This window comes from Cupressus sempervirens, chromosome 5, assembly GCF_028749045.1.
Source record: "Cupressus sempervirens isolate cs-2001-9-10 chromosome 5, ASM2874904v1, whole genome shotgun sequence".
NCBI lineage: Eukaryota > Viridiplantae > Streptophyta > Pinopsida > Cupressales > Cupressaceae > Cupressus > Cupressus sempervirens.
The window spans coordinates 217,897,785-217,918,629 of record NC_143122.1 but is presented as its reverse complement, the minus strand read 5'-3'; the positions used below and the strand labels follow the sequence as shown (position 1 = coordinate 217,918,629).

The following is a 20,845-nucleotide window of genomic DNA, read 5'->3' as shown; positions in this document are numbered from 1 at the left end:
GATAAACTAATTTAAATTCCACCACCGCCCATTAATTAATAGATTAAATACTGTTTGTAATAAGAAGTCCGATGAAAGCTTCGTACGTATCAAACCACACTGTTCGAGACAAGGAAAAGAAAAATCCTCTTCTATTCTACTATCCTCTTTGATTTACCTTAAACTTCATAACCCAAGCATAGATTTTTACAATCTATATATCCAAGTCAGGCTTTCTTAATTTGATTGCGTAATGTTTCGAAACATTTTCTGATCCATTATCAAACAAACGAGCTGCAAGAAACGAAAATAGAAACATCTCTCCGATAAAACCATTGAAATGATAAAACTGTATTTGTTTGGCACCGATTTTCCGAAAACCTGAAATTTTTGATAAATTCAAAATGCGAGACACACACACACACGTGGTTTCAACCAAAACACAACACTGTGAATTGTTCTTTCGAACTCCACACCCGATTCACAGAGAAAACAGATTACCAAAGCAGCTGACACAAATTCTTCAGCTGGCCATTGAGATCTTAAACCAACTGACTGAATTTGTACCTTGGTATATACATTCAGATTGAAACGAATTTATCGTTTCGTTATTATTCATAGTACGGTAAAAAACAGACGACAATGACGGTGAACATGAACAATAAAAGCCAGGAAAATAAAATAACAAAGATCCCACAGCCATGGATGAGCTCGGAACTAGCACTTCCAGCAGGAAGCAGCAATGATGGGCTTGCCACGCCAGCCGAGCACGAGGCAACCCTTTTCCTCCGTGAGAGTGTACCCATCACACGGGAAATGCTGATTTAACCACGATTTAGCCAGACCGATGATCTTCAATGGGCTGGACTGGAAACCAGCCCTGCTCATACGGCGGCGCCACTGGTCCACCCTCTCATGTCGCTCAATTCTAGCAGGCCCCTCGCAGCTCACGATATTCTTTATCTCCTCCCCAAAGTAGAACTGCTCCATCTTGACCCTCTGGGTGCTGGAGCGAGGCAGGATTACGTCAAGCGAGTCGAAAATGGCGGAATAGTAGTAAAGCGCCTCCATGAACCGCCCAAGAAAGAAGGGTCCGTTATGGCTGGCGTCCTGCTCGACAAGCGTTAGAACTCTCGGGCGGAGCTTATGTATGGCCTACAGAAGTTCATTTTTAAACATCACATACACACTAGGAAAAATATCAGATTTAAGTGAATTTTGACTCTTTTAATCTAAGAATTGGCTATTGAACAAATTAGACTTGGGAAAAGTAAGTGAATTTTGATTATTTGAGATTTTAATCTAGAAATCAAGCGCTACATTAAGCCATCCACCTGAAGAACCGCGTTGAGTGAGCCTCGGCTCTCCTTGACAACACAGTGCAACTCCACCACGCTGTTCACTGCCAGGGCCTCACCATCTCGTATCTCCAGCATCTCCGCCACAACGTTTTCCAACGCAGACTCCACCGCCTGGAACTCAAACACCAGCTCTGCTGCCTGTGCGTGGGCCTCGATCTGCACACCAATGAACATCATCGCGGCGGCGGAGGATCCAATGCCCGTCACACGGAGCCGCCTGGGCGGCCCTTCGCGACGGGCCACTAGGCCATCAATGAGATGACACCACTGCAGGCCGCTCGACAGACCTGAGGTCATCCCCAGGTCGACAACGTGCACAAAATCCTCTCCCTCAAAGGCTTCCATGATCGCAACGTTTGCTGCGAAATGGCCGAACGGAATGTAGGGGCACTGCTCGTACACGAGCCTCAGCGCCTCGTCCTTCTCCACTCCACTCGGTTCGCCTGTCCTGCCGAGCGGCAGGCTGCTGGATCCACTGGGATTCAGCAGCACCGCCAGGCGCACGGCCAGGCCCTGGATGAAACAGGTGGCCACCCGCTGCAGGGACGAGCCATACGGTGAAACAAGGTATCCGAGCTCGTGTATGATCTTCGCCGCCTGCCTCGCGTCCCTGCAGGCCACTGCCTCCGCGCAAGCGAAGAGCCGCTGGACGAGCTCCACTCCCTCGCCGGGGTCGGTCTCGCCCACCCTGTTGGACACCCACGATTCCTCCTGATCGACGCTCATGCACGTCTCGGCGCGGTACATCTGAGCATATTTCCAAACATGGTCCCGGAACTGGGGCTTCTTGGGGCTGAATTTCTCCGCCTCGGGCTTCCCCTTAAGAGCCTGAAGGAAATAGGCACGTTTCTTCTCACTCTCCACCAAGGGCGTCTCAGCGTTTCTTTTTCTTAACCCGGGCCCTTTAGTACGCTTGTACCATTCAGATGTACCGATATTGTCGTTCGTTACGGCCGCGGACGTGTCGTCGTAGCGTGGCCCGATTTGATACAGTTCCACAGGGGGGTCGTTGCAGTAGGAAAACGAGAGGCCGGGGGAGGGAAAGTCGCCGGGACTTTCCTCAGTTTCGTCCCGGGCCGGGGAAGAACATCCGAGTTGCAGGGACGTTTCAGGCTCCGCACCAGCGCTACCGTCGATGAATTCGCGCTTCCTTTTGAGAATGTTATGCCAGATCCAATTAGCCTGGCCGGGTGCCATTCTTTTTCTTGTTTGCTTTTCTATGTCCGCTGCCGTCTTTAGGCTTGGGAGCTTTTCATTTACAGTTTCATTTTTTCGCTCTAAGCCGAACGCGGCTTGCTCGGGGTATTGAGATATTTACAGAGGTGGGCGTTGTTTACAAGGCGGGCTGCAGTAAGAAATTACTCTCCTCGGCCTATCCATTGGGCCCTCTTGCCCACAGCATCTTGTTGCCGACCCCATGGGGAGCTTTGCTCTTGGTCTCCTTAAACGACTCTTCTTTCTCCCAGTTATATAGGGTAGAGGTCATATCAGGCGCAATCTTGTCTTTGGTATTAACGCTTCCTTCTAGGAACAAGAAATGTTTGTATTTATACAATTGTCGTGAGGGAGAAAACAGTAATTATGGAAAGTTTTAGTTGATTGAATAATACATGAATTTAATGCAATCAAGTTAAATTGAATGTAAGGAAATGAAGATGTATAAGTTTAAGATTAAAAAAATAATGATTTTATTGAATAAATTTTGAGATTTATTTAGGCAAGATTTTTGTGAGTTTTTTATTGTACTTGTTGTAGGCTAGTACTATTATATTCATTTTGTAAGTTTACTTAATTAGTTTAACATCAATTTACTAATTACAAGCAGATTTTTAAATTATTAAAATATTTCTAAAACTTTTTTCTTTATTTATAAGTTTTATATTTTATAAAAATTATATGATTGGTTGAATTGATTTTGGGTGAGCCTCTTTTAGAGGTTCTCCATATTACAATATTTTCAACTAAAATTTAGAGAACATGATTAATACAAATTGTGAAATTATTTTGCACAAAATCAAATAGAATATTGAATTAATATGAACATTAGTTTTTCACAACATTTAACCTCTATCCAATATTTTGACTAGATTTCAACCTTTACTAAATACTAACACTATTTAAATTTGGCTATTTATTTTTTTAACACATGATTTGTCATCCTAAATTATAAAACACATTTTACTCTAATTATATTGTGTACTATATTCTAAATTCTAAATCGAAACCCTAGTCATATTTAAAAATTCAAAATATTTAAAGAAGAAAATAAAATACAAAACCTCATTTTGCCAATGACTCCATATAGTAGCACACACATTAATAAAAGTAATCATTTATTTTATTATTTTATTTATAATTAGTGTAGTGATATAAAACAAAACAAAAAATATATTATAAATTATTTTCTTACTATAATCAATGTAATATTATAAAACAAAATTATAACGATAAGTACATACCACTACGTTGCACTTGTTTGGGAAGTCTTGGGTTCAAGTTTAGTTAGCCTCTTACTGATAAAAAAAATTGTGAATTTCATTTAATTGGAAATAGATTTTCTTATTTATATTGTAATACTTATATTTATTTTGGGATACAAGAATTCTTTTTTAATTTCTATTAAGAATTTAATAGTAAATAAAACTATTTTGAAGAAGGCGAGAGCTTATAGTATTAACTATAAGTTGTAAGTTTGTTCTATGTGAGAAGAATTCTCTAGATTGATACATTATTATTATAATAAGACACCATACCAAAAGAAATTGGTCATAATAAAAGGACAACATTATGAGTAGAGAGTATAATTAGTTCAAAATATAAAACAAAATGATCAAATTATTTTTCAATTACAAAATATGATTTGAGGACAATTTATAAATTTTGATATCAACTATACGAATGTGTATATATATATATATAAAACCAAGAGAGAGGACATTTTTAAATAATTATATACATATCATAGTATATTCACGACACATATATTTCCACTTATTTTAACTTATTATTCAAAAAAATAAAAAAAGTTAATCTTTGTTCATTATTTTTATTAAAATGATATGATTTTAAAAATAAGAAATTTCCACTTTTTAAAACTTCCGAAAAACAATTCTAGAATGCCACAAAGAGGAAAACTAAAACTAAAACTTATTTAGGTTAATTTTGTCCAGGATAATATTTAAACTCTTACCTTCCGATGCGAATGCAAACGAGAGTGTGAACGCGAGTGTTTGTCCTCCGAAAGAATAGATCCGTGCCTCTGTCTCAGTAAAACAGTAGGAATGTTTCCGAGGAATATTCTTGGCCGCACTGTCTAAACACAGAGGTTAATCAGATAAAACGAACCGACCACTTGAATAATTAAATATAATTGATCCTTGGACAAAGTTCTTATTGGATTGCATCTGTCTTCCAATCATAGCTTGTCATAGTTGATATCGGTACATTGGCATTACTATATGGTCCTAGTCTAGACTGCAGACAATATTTCGATATATCAAAATGCTTCTTGCATTCTTTTAAGACTTTAAACTGGAACGAACAATAATGTGAAAGATCGCTTCTTGTTCTATTTGAGCTCAGCATTTCGTGCTTTTCCCTTCTCAATCTACCAAAATGGTACATTCGTTTAAAGCATGAAATATACTTCAACTTTTATAACTAAATTGTCCTTTTCTATTTAATAAATAATATACTTAGTTACAATTCACAAAAAGGACTTGGCAAAAAGATCCTAGAAATACTTATTTAAAACTAAATTTATGCTAATTATGATTTGACAATTTTTTTTGTTTTCATTTAAAAGAATATCTCTTCAACATAAAAACATTGTGCTCTATTTTATTTCTTGAGATTTAAAAATATTAATTTTAGAATTCCTAAAAGATGGTGTATATAAGTCTTTTTAGGAATTTATTGAGGATTTTTTGAAAGGGAAGTTTATCACATTGTTCTTTAGTGAAGTTTTGGAATGGATTGGTTAAAAGATTTGATAATAGATGAAAGAGAGCTTTAATATTTAATATTTAAAAATGTAAATATTTATGTCTATTTTTATAATTGTAAGTTCACAAATATTATAGTTGATATATTCTTAAAGTATGAAATGATGATGCTATGAGATATTGTTTGATTGTTTAATACAATTTGGAGCTTTACAATTTTTAACAATAATATAACACTCAAATTAAATATTTTATGTGTGCATTAATTGGCGATAGCTAGTTTAAGGTATATGTATGTATGTATGTATGTATGTATATACATACATACATACATACGTACATATACATATACATACATACATATGTGTGTGTGTATAAAATTGCCTTAATAAATTGTTCATTTTGATTAATCAAATAATTGTTTCTTCTAGTGTATTGTTAAATTTCTTGATAACTCAATTTGTAATGAGCATTAAATAGAATAATTATGCAATTGGTTATAAGATAAAAATCACTAATTAATAAATAATTTAATAAATATTGGTTATAAGACATCAATTTTGTAGTTAAATAAATAATATTAGTTAATATTGGATAATTCGCTTAGTGTAAAATAATTAGCAAATGTTTATCCACATATAAGTACCAATATTTGAATAATCTAAGTAGCCAATAAAGTTAATAGTAACTAATCACTAAAAATAAGTAAAATTAACAAAGTTAATTAATAATAACAATAATTACCAATTATTGTTAATTTGCTAAAAACTAATAATTATCTAAGTTAATAATACCTAATCTCCAACCATAATTAATTATGACTAAGTCATAACTAAACATGGTGGTCCATGCTTTCATTCATAATAACTATCACCTTTGAATACCCCACTTACACCACATCATAACCCTTCTAATAAGTGATTGGGGTTGTATACAACCCACATCATTGTAAGGGAATACATTACAAAGGAACAGTCATCGAGGAGGGATAACTAATGGAGGAGCATCGAGCTTGGATTTTGGTGGAGCTATGCTTCTCATGGTTAGGGATGTGTTGGAGACACATTGGGGAACCTTTCCTCATGATTGCATAGATATTGGATGGATTGAGTTGAAGTTTGAGCTATTTTTACCTTGCTGCTAAAACTATTTTTTTGGTTTCTAGGTGCCTATTGCAGGGTGTGTAACTAATTTTTCTCAATGAGTTAGAGGCTATTATTTTAAGGGATTGAAGAGAGCCTAGAGTATTATCTATGGTCCAAAGTGAAAGTTCTAATTCCTTATATGTTGGGAGATATGGCAATTCTCTCAGAGTATCAATTTCTAACAGACTATGCTATGAGTTTTCGTGCGTGACTTTTGGGATGGATGTGTACTTTTCCTTGGGGAATCAAACTTTGGGCACTAAATTAATACCCATAGTTCAAAGCATGAGTTCTAATTCAATCAGAGCTAGGAGATATCACGATTTTTTTTGGATATCAATTTTTGGACATTTAATTGTTGTTGCAGGCCGACTTGTGGCATTTAATTTATGTATGGGTATTTAATTTGTGTTCTAGGCTGACTTGTGGCTTAGTTGGGTATAAGTAGGGGGTTTTGTGGAGTATTTTATTCATTCATTTAGAGGAGAAGTGAATGTGGGAGCAGCTGAAGGGAAAGTTTTCTTGAGTTTGTGGAAAGAGTGCTGAATGTGAGGTAGTTTACATAAGGATTGTGATGAAGTTGTGAATGTGTGGACAGAGTGCTGAATGTGAGGCAATTTACACTTGGATTTTGGAGAAGAGCTAGGGCTATGGCTAGAAAAAAAGGAGGTTGCTTGGTGGGCTTGTGAGCACAAGTTTAGATTTCCTTGGTGGTTTCTTCCAGATTGCTGTTATGTCACAGATCTGGAATCACTAGTGTTTGGGTTGGAGCTTGAGGGATCTTGTAGAAATAATTTTGTAATTGATGTATGCATTTGGCCCTAACTTAGAAGGCCTTACAACCTGGCATATTGGATGTAATAAATTATCCTTTATAAATCAAATATTGCAATTTGGTATCAGATCTTGCATTTTTGCTTCTTGTTGTTGTGTTTTCACTGTGTGGTTATATTGTTGTGGGCTAGGACATCTTCTTTGGGGATTCTCCTACCTTGCATTGCATTAGGTGGTATTAGATCTAGGTTGTTCCTAAGTGTGTAGACAGATCATCGAAGTTGTGGCAGTTTACACTAGGACTTGGGTTGGAGAAGTAGACTTAAGTTGATCTTGATTTGTTAGTGGATTTTCTTTCTAGAGTCCTAGATCTCTTGGTTGCAAGGTGGTAGATCATGGTTATGACTTGCAATTATAGAGGACTTGTAGATGCATTGATGAATGCAAAGATGGAATACTAATCTTGTTGAGGCATGATTGTAGAGAGTTTGTGGATTGCAGATCTATGGTCCTAGACTTGTGATGTGGTTCCTGATTGTTCATGCGAGGTGGTAGGTTGTGATTTGACTTGCAAACAATTTAGTTTTGTCACAAGAAGCATATTAAGGATTTGTTGTAGAGGGTTTGCGAAGATCTTGGGAGATGACTCCAAGAGGATTGGAACCTGAGATGATTGCAAATCTCCATGATGTGGTGGAGATGAATTTTTCTAAGATGTTTGCTTAGTTTGAAGCTAGTTTGGCTGATCGAACTAAGAAGGTGGTTGCTTAGTTTGAAACTAGTTCTGATGATCAAGATAGGGATAGGATGAGGAAGGAATTTCATAGATGTTTTTGGAGTTGGAGTCTACTGATATGAAAGAGAGTTGTTTGGCCAGTTAAGAGACTTGTTCTTGAGAGAAGATGACATGACAAGGTCAAGGTGGAAGAGGTTGGTTTTGTTGATCAGATTGTGAAGTTTGATACAGAACTTGCAGAGTAGCTGGAGGTTGTTGCTGAAGATATTCCTAACCTTGTTGATGCTAGGATAGAGGTTGGTTTTTAGATCAGTTGGTTGGATTTGACATGGAAATTGTAGAGCACTTGGTCATGGATGATCTAGTTGTTGTTGGTGATGAGGTGTGTGTTGTAGAGCATCTTGTTGTGAGCAATGAGATTGCTAGGGTTGTGATTTCAGCATATATTGTTGAGGAGTTACATATTGCTACTGATATGGAGTTTGTTGCTATTGGTGTGGATTCACTAATTGCTGATGTGGATAAGGGTTTGTTGATGAAGCCTTATGTTCAGTTTGTTCTTGGGTGTGAGCATGCTAATTGGGTTGGTGATATGTATTTGATTCTAATGTTTCAGTGGATGAAGCATAGATGATGGATTTTTAGAATTTTTTCTATGGACTTTGATGAAATGTAAGCCTTTGGTAAATATGAAGTTGGTTGTAGATCTTTTTTTGGGCATCAAAGTATGAGACTTACTTTTCTATTTACTTGGGGATTCTAATGCAGGAGCATCAAGCTTGGATTTTGGTGGAGTTATGCTTCTTATGGTTAGGGATGTGTTGGAGACACATTGGGTAACCTTTCCTCATGATTTCATAGATATTGGATGGATTGAGTTGAAGTTTGAGCTATTTGTACCTTGTTGCTAGAACTATGTTTTCTAGTTTTTGGGTGCTTGTTGTAGGGCATGTAACTAATTTTTATCAATGATTTAGAGGCTTTACTTCTTAAGTATTGAAGAGGGCCTAGATTAATATCTATGATCCAAAGTTCAAGTTCTAATTCCTTATATGTTGGGAGATATGGCAATTCTCTCGGAGTATCAATTTTTGATAGATTGCATGATGAGTTTTTGTGTGTGACTTTCATGATGGAGTGCCTGTTGTAGGGTATGTAACTAATTTTTATAAATTATTTAGAGGCTTTACTTAAGGATTGAAGAGGTCCTAGATTACTATCTATGATCCAAATTTCAAATTCTAATTCCTTATATGTTGGGAGATATGGCAATTCTCCCAGAGTATCAATTTTTGACAGACTGTGTGATGAGTTTTTGTGCATGAATTTCATGATGTATGCACACTTTTCCTTGGGGAATCAGCCTTTGCACACTTAAGGGGTTTTAGAGGACCTAAATTGATACCCATAGTTCAAAGCATGAGTTCTAGTTCAATTAGAGCTAGGAGATATCATGATTTTGTTTGGATATCAATTTCTAGACATTTAATTGCTATTGTAGGCTAACTTGTGGCATTTAATTTATGTATGGGAATTTAATTTGTGTTCTAGGCTAACTTGTGGCTTAGTTGGGTATAAGTAGGGGGTCTTGTGGAGTCCTTTATTCATTCATTTAGAGGAGGAGTGAAAGTGGGAGTAGCTGAAGGGTGAGTTTTCTTAAGTTTGTGGATATGGCACCAAATGTGAGGTTGTTTATAGTAGGATTGTGATGAAGTTGTGAGTGTGTGGATAGAGCATTGAATCTAAGGCAGTTTACACTTAGACCTTGGAGAAGAGCTAGGGCTATGACTAGAAAATAAGGAGGTCACTTGGTGGGCTTATGAGCACAAGTTTAGATTTCCTTGGTGGTTTCTTCTAGATTATTGTTATGTCACAGATTTGGACTAGCTAGTGTTTGGGTTTGATCTTGAGGGATCTTGTAGAAATGATTTTGTAATTTTTATATGTATTTGGCCCTAACTCAGAAGGCCTTACAGCTGATCATATTACATGTAATCAATTATCTTTTATAAATCAAGTATTGTAATTTGGTATCAAATCTTGCATTGTTGCTTCTTGTTATTGTGTTTCTGCTATGTGGTTATATTGTTGGGGGCTAGGAAATCTCCTTTGGGGATTCTCTTGCATTGTAATGCATCAATAAAAAAGGAAATTTAGGTAGCCTTCTGCCAAGTATTAAGGTACTACCAAGTATTAAGGTATGCAAAAAAATATTGACTAAATTATATATCAATACATACTGATGGTAAAACAATTTGAGCGTAGCCACAACTAAATGCAAGGTATGTAAGTTCCTTGTGCATCTAATACTATGTATTTGAATAGATGGCAAGAATAAAATTAATCTTTAAATATTATTATTTTGAATAACTATTAAAATATAATTAATTTTTCATATTACATATGATTATTTGATAAATGAGAGGAAGAACATGATGCTACAAAGGAGGGGCTTGTATAGTTTCAAGAAATGGGATCTTTTCCCCAAGGTATGGTAGGGGTTTGTAACGCCCCGCCAAGGGATCCAAAAGAATTAACCTAAAGTTTCACTAAGTTTGCTAAACATTTTTTTTTAAAAAAAATAAGAAAGTATGACATACACATCAAACACATAGTAGCGGAAGCAATAACATGTAATCATTGACAACATACATTGTAAGTTACATTTCTTAAAGATCCCAAGACGTTGAGTCACGTTTAAATTTAATTAAATCTAAGTCTAACAACTATCACATACATATGAAAGAATAATCAGAAAGTCCCATGTCCATAATATACATTTGATCTGAATGCCTCTCGGCAAACTAATTCGGAATGCTCAATCATCCATTGTACAAGTCACAGGGTATGAAAGGCTTAAAAGAATATACATATGTAAAGATAAAGATACAACATCCTCAAATCCATGATACAAAGTACAGTAAAAATATATGAAACTATTCACCATACATGATACATCCATACATCCATAATGATAAAACATTTATCATAAAATCTAACCATCCGTCATAATAATCCAAGAACATAGTGAAGGTAAAAGCCAATCACGAAATCTCCAGCCACGGTGACCACGGAATGGATCTCAATGGTAAGAGTAAAAGCACTACCACCCGACCGTGTGGAACCTAAATGGTCCACTCCCACCGCGCTGAGGAGATAGTCTCAAGTCCCAAATAGGATAACAAAACCTATAATCATAAATACTCTCTAAGTCCAGGAAATCCTATAAGTATACTAACTCAAGGGTTCCAACATAGATAGACATCTAGACCCAGAGGCACCCCAAAGACACGTAGGAAACCTAATATGCAAGCGGGAAAGTGTCATCGCAAAAGTCACGTAGAAGTTACCCGAGCAATCCCTTAGGAATCCCGGGTCCCTACTGATCCCTGCGGCCACTAGTATCCTCTCGTATTGACGAGGCATACTATGGAGTGCAAGGTCGTAACCAAGCATTCTCTCTACCCCATCCTAGTCTGTACTAGCACTCAAGGCATGGGAGAGAACATACAATTATCTTATTAGGTTCATTTTCCCTTATTTAGTGTAAATGTTTTCACTTATTAAACAAACTTACAATGGGTTACTCCAGGCAGCCTCTTAGGGCCCCGATCCCCATTGCAAGCCACTTCCCGACTCTACACATAGATAACCTACCCTAGGCTCATGAAATCACAAATCAAGAATCATAATAAATCACCTCAGTCCTATACAAGCAACTGAAAAATATCATAAAAGATAAGCCACAAAATTACATCAGTTCTTCATGAGCAACAGATATGCATCCAATAATAATCATATGATCACGACAGTTCTCTATCAGCAACTGAAGGCATCAATGATAAATCACAAAATCCAATGGTTCTCCAATGAGCAACCAGAAAGTATCCCAATAGTAAATTACAATACTGATCGAAGACTCCAAAATGGTCAAGTCAAAACATGACATCATCAAGAACATAACAAACACTTCAGTCCTCTCAAGCGACTGAAAAGCAATCCAAGTATAACTGATCGAGACTCAAAAATGGTTATCAAATGTAACTGATCGATGACTCCAAAATGGTTAAGTCAAGTATCTCAAATACGTACATCTCAGCTTCACACAAGGAAACTGGAAAGCAATAACAAACAGTAAATACAATCATATCATAGAGCACTTCATCACATTACCATGGTCAGGTTAAGAAAGATCGAGACCAAATCATCATGACATCACATTCACAACCCCGAGCCTCTGGTAACAACCTAAACTGGTCAATGCTCTAGAACCACCCAAAACTCCCAAAGTATAAATAGTACAAACTAAATAGTACAGTTCAAAGTCTCAGTTTGATATGAAAGCATACAGTTGAATTAAAGGTAAGGTTCCAGCTTCTAGTTAAATGTATATTACAGTAAATGAGTCTCGTAATTCACCCTTTCAATTAACCCATTCTTCTTTTTAAATAACATATAAATTTACCCCATTTATATTTAAAGTCAACTAAATCTAATTTAGTAAGGCTAATGATTAGTTATTTATAAAATAACTAGATGATTAACATTTAATTAATCATTATAATTTAAATCTTTTAATAAGTTTAATCATAACCTACAACCATATTAATATTTTATGAATTATTAATTACTTAATAATTAACTTATTATTTAATAAGAATTATTAATAACTAAATTAAAATAAACTATATTAAAATTTGTTAACATTAATTAATTTAACACTTATTTAAATAAGTATTATTAAAAACAATATTAATAAATTTATTTTAATATAACATAATGTAATTTTATTATTAACTCATTCATTAATAAGAAAATTAATATTAACTTCCATTAATCAAATTACTAAATAATTATAAAACTTGTTAATAGATTATTATTAACCTATTAATAAAATTAACATAGTAAATTTTATTAATAAAAATTATAAATAATAATAATATTTATGAAATTACTATTAAATAATAAATAATATTAATAAAATTTTAAACAACATACCTCATAAGTAAATAGCCGCAGGTCTAATATAGCCGTGCGGCTGTTAAAGCCTGTCGGCACTTATTATATGCAGCAGGTACTGCTGCGAATTCGCAGTACAGACCTGCGCACAGTACAGAAACAAGTACGTGGGGGGGTTGGGTCAAACCCCTCCCCACTTATATTATATGTTATTTATTAAAAAGAATATATATATATCTTCTCAAATAAAAATATATAATTTAAAAATTTATTTTTAATAAAATTTTAACCAAAAACAATCCCTCATTCATATACTTTATTATATTTTAAATTAAATTCAAACAACCTCTCTTGTAAAAAGTGTTATTATTATTACTTATAATATCATTTACAAATATAGTCTAATAGGAGAACTTCTATCAACGATTCGAATTTTCCTATCTTAGCATTTTCTTTCTTTCAAACCCCACCTAGATTTAATTACAATTCTAATTCGACTGAGGGAGAATTGCAACGATATATATATAATCTCGTAACCAGATGAAAACAACATACATGCCCGGATTCAAGTTTACAAGATTGAAAGATTCGTTGTAATGAAGTACAAACAATCAGATGCACAGTCACGAAGAAGACAAGAATATCAAATTGCATAATTCAATCAGTGATCACAACACAAGATCCTACCTCAATCTGATGCTAACACGTAACCAATCGAGAATTGTGAGAAGATTCGCTTCCACAAATTTGCATCCAGATTCGTCCCTAAAAGTTTCTCTCCCCAAAATTCGTGTCCAATCTTCATGTCCCCAGAAATGAACCTTCAATGTTGTGATAAGCAAATTTTCTCCTCAAATCGGGGCACTAATTGTGCGTTCACCCGAGAAGACTCTTTGCACAACTGAGTTAACTCCAAATTAACTTTTCTTATCTTTTCTTTTAATTTGCATTCATCTTTTATGCACATTAAGTTGAATTATTAAATAACTTTATTTAATATTCCACTTGACTTCTATTTTTAATCTTTATTACTTTTAATCTCATGCGCACTTTATGAAATTAAAGTAACATTATTATTTTCACTTATTTTATCTTTTAATAAATTTCTTTTATTTAATCTTATGCATAAGTCATGCGAACTATAATCTTTTATTAAATAATTATATTTTCACTTTTTAAATTATTTTAGAAACTAAATTGATAAAAATATTTATTAACTCAAATAATAATAATATTTAGCATTTATTTAAAAATGAACTCTAAATATATTATTATTAAATTAACTAAATATTATCACGTTCTAAATTTAGACTTAAAGCTTTTATCTCCAAATTTAATTCCTTTCATTTAATTAATTTCTCAATTTAAATAAAAATAATAATAATTAAATATTAAAATGTCATAATAATCTTCTATTAAATTAAATCATTAATTAATCATTTTAATTAATTTCTTTTATATTTAAACTCATGCTTAGATCATGCGATCTAGAAACCTTTAATAATTTAATATCTTTTCCACTTTTAATTTATTTAAGAAACTTTAATTGATAAAATATTTATTAATTCAATTAATAATAATATTTAGCATTTATTTAAAAATGAACTCTAAATATATATTATTATTAAATTAAATAAATATTATCACATTCTAAAATTATACTTAAAACTTTTATTTCCAAATTTAATACTTTTTATTTAATTAATTTCTCAATTAATTAAATATAATTAAATATTAAAATATCATAATAATTTTCTATTAAATTAAATCATTAATTAATCCTTTTAATTAAACTTAATTAATAGAAAATACATCAAGGACTCATAAAGCAACATATGAAAACCCATCATAGAAGAACACATACTAAATCAAACAAAAAGGGTTATAATCACGAAATAACATCATTTGATGCATTCGGAGGGTACTTAACTCAGATACTTGTCCTAATTATCAATTAGGACAATTGGCTAAAGGGTTTAGGATTTGGACTTAAGAGTTTATCTCCCCTCTCTTACCATTGAGATAAAGCGATAGGGTACGCTCATCCTGGCAATTCAGGGAAGTCGATACCCGGTACCTGCAACCTGCATAAAATTCACGCATGTACAGACACAATATTCTAAGCTAAATAGACAATGGCAGGAAGTGGTGCATCGTGTAGATCCCGACTAGCAGGTGACTACGACTCCCTTCCTTAACCACATCAGAAACACCATACATAAAGAAAACAAACACGCACACCATACACATGCAGTATGGGGTAAGTATCCATAAGAAAGCACGTGTGATAATAAACCATATAACTAATCATCATTGATAATTGAAAACATTGAATAATCATCATACATGCATGAAATATAGAGTACCAAGTCATCTCATCATATAATAAATTGAGTGTAAAACAACATCTAATAATCTGAAAGTAATGCTACTAAACATCAAGTGTAAAACTGGCCTAAAAGAGTTTGGCAATGATGATAGAAATGCGACTTAGGGGCAGGCACTACAGGGTTGATTATTTGTAAGTCTTTGAGATGTAGGCTTAGACCAACAAAATTTGAGGGAATCCATTGGCCATTTAGTATCTAGGAGACTTGGATATCATCCATGCTTTTTACTCCACAAATAAAATGGTAATAAGGTTGAGTATGCTAGGAGAATATTTTCTCCCTACTCATAAATATCTACTTTTTAGGACATATAATGCAAAGTAGAAAAGTTCCTACCTCAATGATGACAAAGGTTTTCAAATTTTGCAAAATAATCACAACATGCATAAATGTACAATAACTTGGACAAGTAATTTTGGGAATGGCATATTGACATGCCTACTAAGAAGCTTCTCTAAATCATACTAATGATCAATCTAAAAGTTTCTATTTATTATATGTGTTAAGAGATTCATTAATAAACTATTTAGAATCTATAGAAATGGAATGACACAAATATTAACAATACAAGAGTGCATTCTATTAAATAATAGAAATAATTTCAAACCAATAATGGTGTTAGAATTATAGTAGTGATCAATTTAGTAAAACTCTTTAAAACAAATCATATATAATTTTAAAACTAGACATTCTTCTATAATGTGGATGGAGTGGATGTAAATAACTAAGAAAAGAAAAGAAAAAGGATAAACATATAGATTTACTAAATTGTGCTACAACGTATTATATTTAATGACCAACTTATTAAACTTCATTACAACTCATGAGAATGCTACCATAATCTTCTTCCACTTATGATCCACAATGATTAAATTCAAATCTAACACCTAAATGATTGCACAATACTTCTAATTATTAAAACTATTAGGGTAACATATTAAAAGTAATAGAAATAATTTTATATTTTATATTTATATAATATAAACCTCCACAACTATCTAGAATATTTTAATAAATTGACCATTACAGCTACTAAGACATTCAAAATTATTACAAAACCTCTTGAGCTTTTGAAATTTTGATTCAAGTAGACTTATAAAACTTGAGCACAAGCATAGATCTAGCTTTTCTAAATTAGACAAGTTCCCAAAGTTTTCTAGCAAACTAGCATGCTTTGAACACTCTGTCAATATAAGGTGACACAAGCACTTAAGATTTCCAAAATTGTGTGAAATTTTTTTCATATAACACCAATATTTTTTTTTAGGTCCTCCAAGTTACCTAGATTGCCAAAGCTTTCAAGAAACTCCATGAGTTTTTCACACCACAAAACATAAAGTTTTTCTATCATTAGAATACATCTTTACTAAAATACAACAAAAATGGATGTATAGAAAAATAAATTCATAAAATAAGGAAACAAAAAAATATCAATAATTTTAAATCATGAGTTCATCTCATATTCCACAAAACCAAAAATACATAGCGACTATGCCATCACTTTGAAAATTTGAAAATTTTCTGCAGCACAAAACTTGGAAACTCTTGTACAAAAAAAAAAACACCTCCCCACTTAAAAGGAAAGGAAAAATACCCTCTCTCTAAATTGGATAGGCACAAACAAGAAATAAGCAGAAGACAGAGAGGGCTTCAATCTAGCAATTTAGTTGCATTATGTTTCCAACCATTGGAAGGGTTGAATCTACTAATTTAGAAAAGTGCAAACTAGTAAATTTCACAAGATCTTATGAGTTTCTAAAAGAAAAATGGAGGAGTTCATCCTCAATTTGTTATGTGAAGTGTTTCTTGAAAGATCCCAAAGTATATAAAGAAAAGCACCAAGGCCATGCCAAAAAAATAAGGGAGTGTGGGGAGGATAATGTAACCATGTACATAGATAAGATGTAATTTATCTAATATAATTTATTGGATGAAATTATTAATTGATCTTTATTTTGTTTATATTTAATTTTATAACATATGTTTTAATAAATGTTATTGACACAATTATTACCTTTGGTGCCTTTTTATAAATATTATGAATAAAAGTAATAAAAATAATTATATTTTCTATTTAAAAAAATAATAATTAGCTTCTAAACTATAGTAAAATTTACAAATGAATTTTTCTCAAAAAATTATTCATTCAAAATTGTTTAAAATAAAAGCTGTTTTTTTCACTTACTTTAAAAATACTATTCACAAACTTTAATTCTCTATATTTCCTAAAATCTCTCCTTCCGCAAAAATGGCTCATATCGCTAAAATGTTATTAGCCAATTAGGTTTTAGAAAATTAAATTCTAATTTACTTTGTTAACAAATGTACAACTTAACCTTATCATATTTTTATCAAATATAATGTATGATATTATTAAGAGACTTGATAAAATTTGATTGGATTAAATTGCACACTTTATTCACTTGTTAAAAATTTCTCAATGCCTATAGTTCCCAAAGCCTACGAAATGAACTAACAAATGCCACATACTGACAATACTTTCCATTTGAATTAATAGATTGTTAAATTTTTAACATAATTTTTTAAAAAAAAAATGAAAAATAAATAGTTAATAAGGTCAATGGGCTCTCATCTACTAGTGAAGTTGAAAGGTTCTTAAAGAGCCAACCAAGGATCAAGTCTGGCTTAGTGCATGGCTCTAACATTGAAAATGGATGAGGCCAAGATCGTGCCCTAAGACTCATGCTCTTATATTGGCTAGTTACAAATATTTTGTGGAAGACCTCCATAAAAAAAAAGTTAATAAGACTTATTAAAAGTTAAATTTATAAGAATGATTATAATAAGTTAATATTAGATTAAATAAATTAAAAGAACAGATTAAATGATTATATATGATAAGTAGAAATTAATTACAAAATAAAATATCAATACATAATTTATTAGATGCTCCTCTCATGAATATTAAAAAGTTATGATATAGTTCTTGAAAAATATATTTTATAAGAATTTCTTTCCATTTGAAAAATAGTTATTAATGAAATAATAAATTAGTACATCATACTATTCTCATTTAAATATTTATTTGAATTTTTTTTCTAATATGTGTAAAATAAATTAATGAAGTTGAAAGTAAAGTAGTTTCAATTTTTAAGATATATCATATAGATATTGTTTATATATTTATTTATTTTTTGAATTTATCACATCTAAGAAAAGTTAGATATATAAAAGTTCATTTTGAGTAGAAGAGTAATAAAATTGTGTGTGTGTACCAATTTTAAAAATAAAATGATAAAAAAATTGAATATATTAAAATATAATTTATAGTTTTCTATTATTTTTGAAATATGTAATATATTTAATAATAATATTAGTTTTTGAATATATTTGTTACCAATACTATATAGTTTCTTAATCTATCTCTTAAAATTGTGCCAAGAAAATTAAAAGGGCTCTTATAAAGATAAAATGATATCAACCAATCAAAATAGTGAAAAATGATTTTAGAAATATATAAATTCATAAATAAATAAAAAAACTTTATAAACATTTCAATTACAAAAAAGAAGAAGTTGATGGTGATTGGTGAAAACTAATTCAAGTGAATACACTAGTACCTTGCCTACCCCAAGTACAATAATGTTGGGATTTGAAGCCCAACAGTCACATGACTGTCTATTCTCCCTCTTGACTCTTCATATTCATAGAGTTCTATATAATGGCTAAGTGCAACCCATGTAATATATCAGTTAATTAATACAAGTAATTCTCTGCTGGAGTGTGGATGTAGGCAAGTTTTGCCAAACCATGATAAATCTGTGTTATTGTGTGTTTTGTCTTCTTTGATTCAATTTCTTTGCTTGCTATTATATTTACATTTGGTATCAGAGCTAGTTTGGCTTGAGCAAAGATGGAAGAAGAAGATGATGCTGATTTTATCATTGAAGAATTTCTTGGAAATTTAGATTCTATTGAAGAGGAGGATGTTGAAGGAAGTGAGGATGAAGTTGAGGCTGAAGAGGAGGATGCTGAAGAAAGTGAGGATGAACTTTATGAAGCTAGTGTTTATATGACTGAGGAGGAGTATCAAGAAGAATGATTTATGAGGTTGAAGGAAGAGAATTTCCTCCTTACAGACCAACTATTTTGCCCACACTATAAGTTGGAGGTTTTGTGTTGCATAATGAATATTGAAAAAGATAATTTTGAAAAAGAGTGGGACTTTATTGAAGAAATTTTGTTTCTAGAAGAAGAGAATACTAAGAAGAGCTATTCAGAAGACCTTTATCTTGCAAAAATGTATGACTTGTTGAGAGAAAAGTTTCCTCTTGGTGAAAACCAATCACAAGAAGATTGTAGATGCATGGCAACTAAAGATCTAAGGAGTATGGGGATTATAGAGCTCAAGAAGGCTAGTGAGAGCTAGGAGCTCAAGGCAGCGCATGATCTAGAAGCCTTTGGCATGTCAGAGAATAAGAAATTTGATGATTTATTGTTGCAGATTGCAATAGTAGAAGCAGAACGAAATGCATTAATTGCAATCTTCTCTGTGAAAGTTGGTGTGCAAGAAGGTAAAGAGGCGAAAGATGTTTTGGAAGAAACAATCAATATAAAAGGTAATGCCAATATTTTGGCTATTGCAATTGAGAGAAGAGTTTGATGTATTAGTTGAGATTCTGAGTTTGCAGGAAAGAATTACTTTGCACATGCCTCTGGAGTACATAACACTTCTCTACCTATTGAGAGTCCACAATGTCATGGAAAACAAAATTGGTAGGATGCTTGTAAGATACATTCTCCTCAATTTTGTGAAAGGATGAGATTGGACGATGATGGGGACAATATTGTTTCCCATTTTAATTATGCACAGATAGTAGATGATATTGATTTGCGCACACATCTCCCTAGTGAACTTGGAGAGGGTCACAATGGAAATTATGTGGGTATGAGATTATTTAATTCTCCAGTCAATTTGAATGTTGTAAGTTCACATGATTGGGATTTTGAAAGAGATCACAGAAGTCCAATCTTTTCTTAGTGCTCAAATATTGATTGGGATTGTTATAGAACAAACCACGGTGATAAAGAAAAGTCATCAAGCACTACTAGTCATGACAGACTTTTGCCGTAGACTAGTGAGGATAACTTTGGCCCCTATGCAAGTCTAGAGGACAGTAGTTTGTGACTTACAACAACACACAGACAATGTTAGCCCTTCAACCCAAAACATCTGAAATGAATTTCCCTTAGACTCCTCTCTATGTGATGCTAGAAGCTTAAACAATTTGAAAGACCATTTTAATGATTCACAATATCATACACAACCTGCAAATAATTTTTTTGAGTCAAACAGTGTAGAAGTGTAGTTGATTATGGCTTGGGAGGCCCTTTTACTAGTCATCATGAAGAAAGTACCATCAATTTGCTAACTACTCAAGAATGGATAGATGCTTATGGCATGGGGGAATTGATAAAATCTATGGTAAAAGGTGTATTTATTGAGTATGTGAATGTAGTCACATCTGAATTTGTAGAGAAGGTAAGAATATATACAACACATCATTTGGCTATCCTCCAGCCATGGTTTCTTCTT

At 32.8% G+C, this 20,845-nt stretch overlaps 1 protein-coding gene across 1 annotated transcript; it reads right to left on the bottom strand.

Moving 5' to 3' along the window:
• Positions 1 to 696: 696 nt before the first annotated feature.
• On the bottom strand, positions 697 to 2,537 carry LOC149555203 (GRAS family protein RAD1-like). The gene is made up of 2 exons (XM_089829261.1): positions 1,314 to 2,537; positions 697 to 1,134 (listed from the first exon to the last, which is right to left on the bottom strand). The coding sequence occupies exons 1-2, from the start codon at positions 2,535 to 2,537 to the stop codon at positions 697 to 699; spliced, it is 1,662 nt and encodes a 553-aa protein (XP_089685387.1).
• Between the last annotated feature and the right edge of the window lie 18,308 nt (positions 2,538 to 20,845).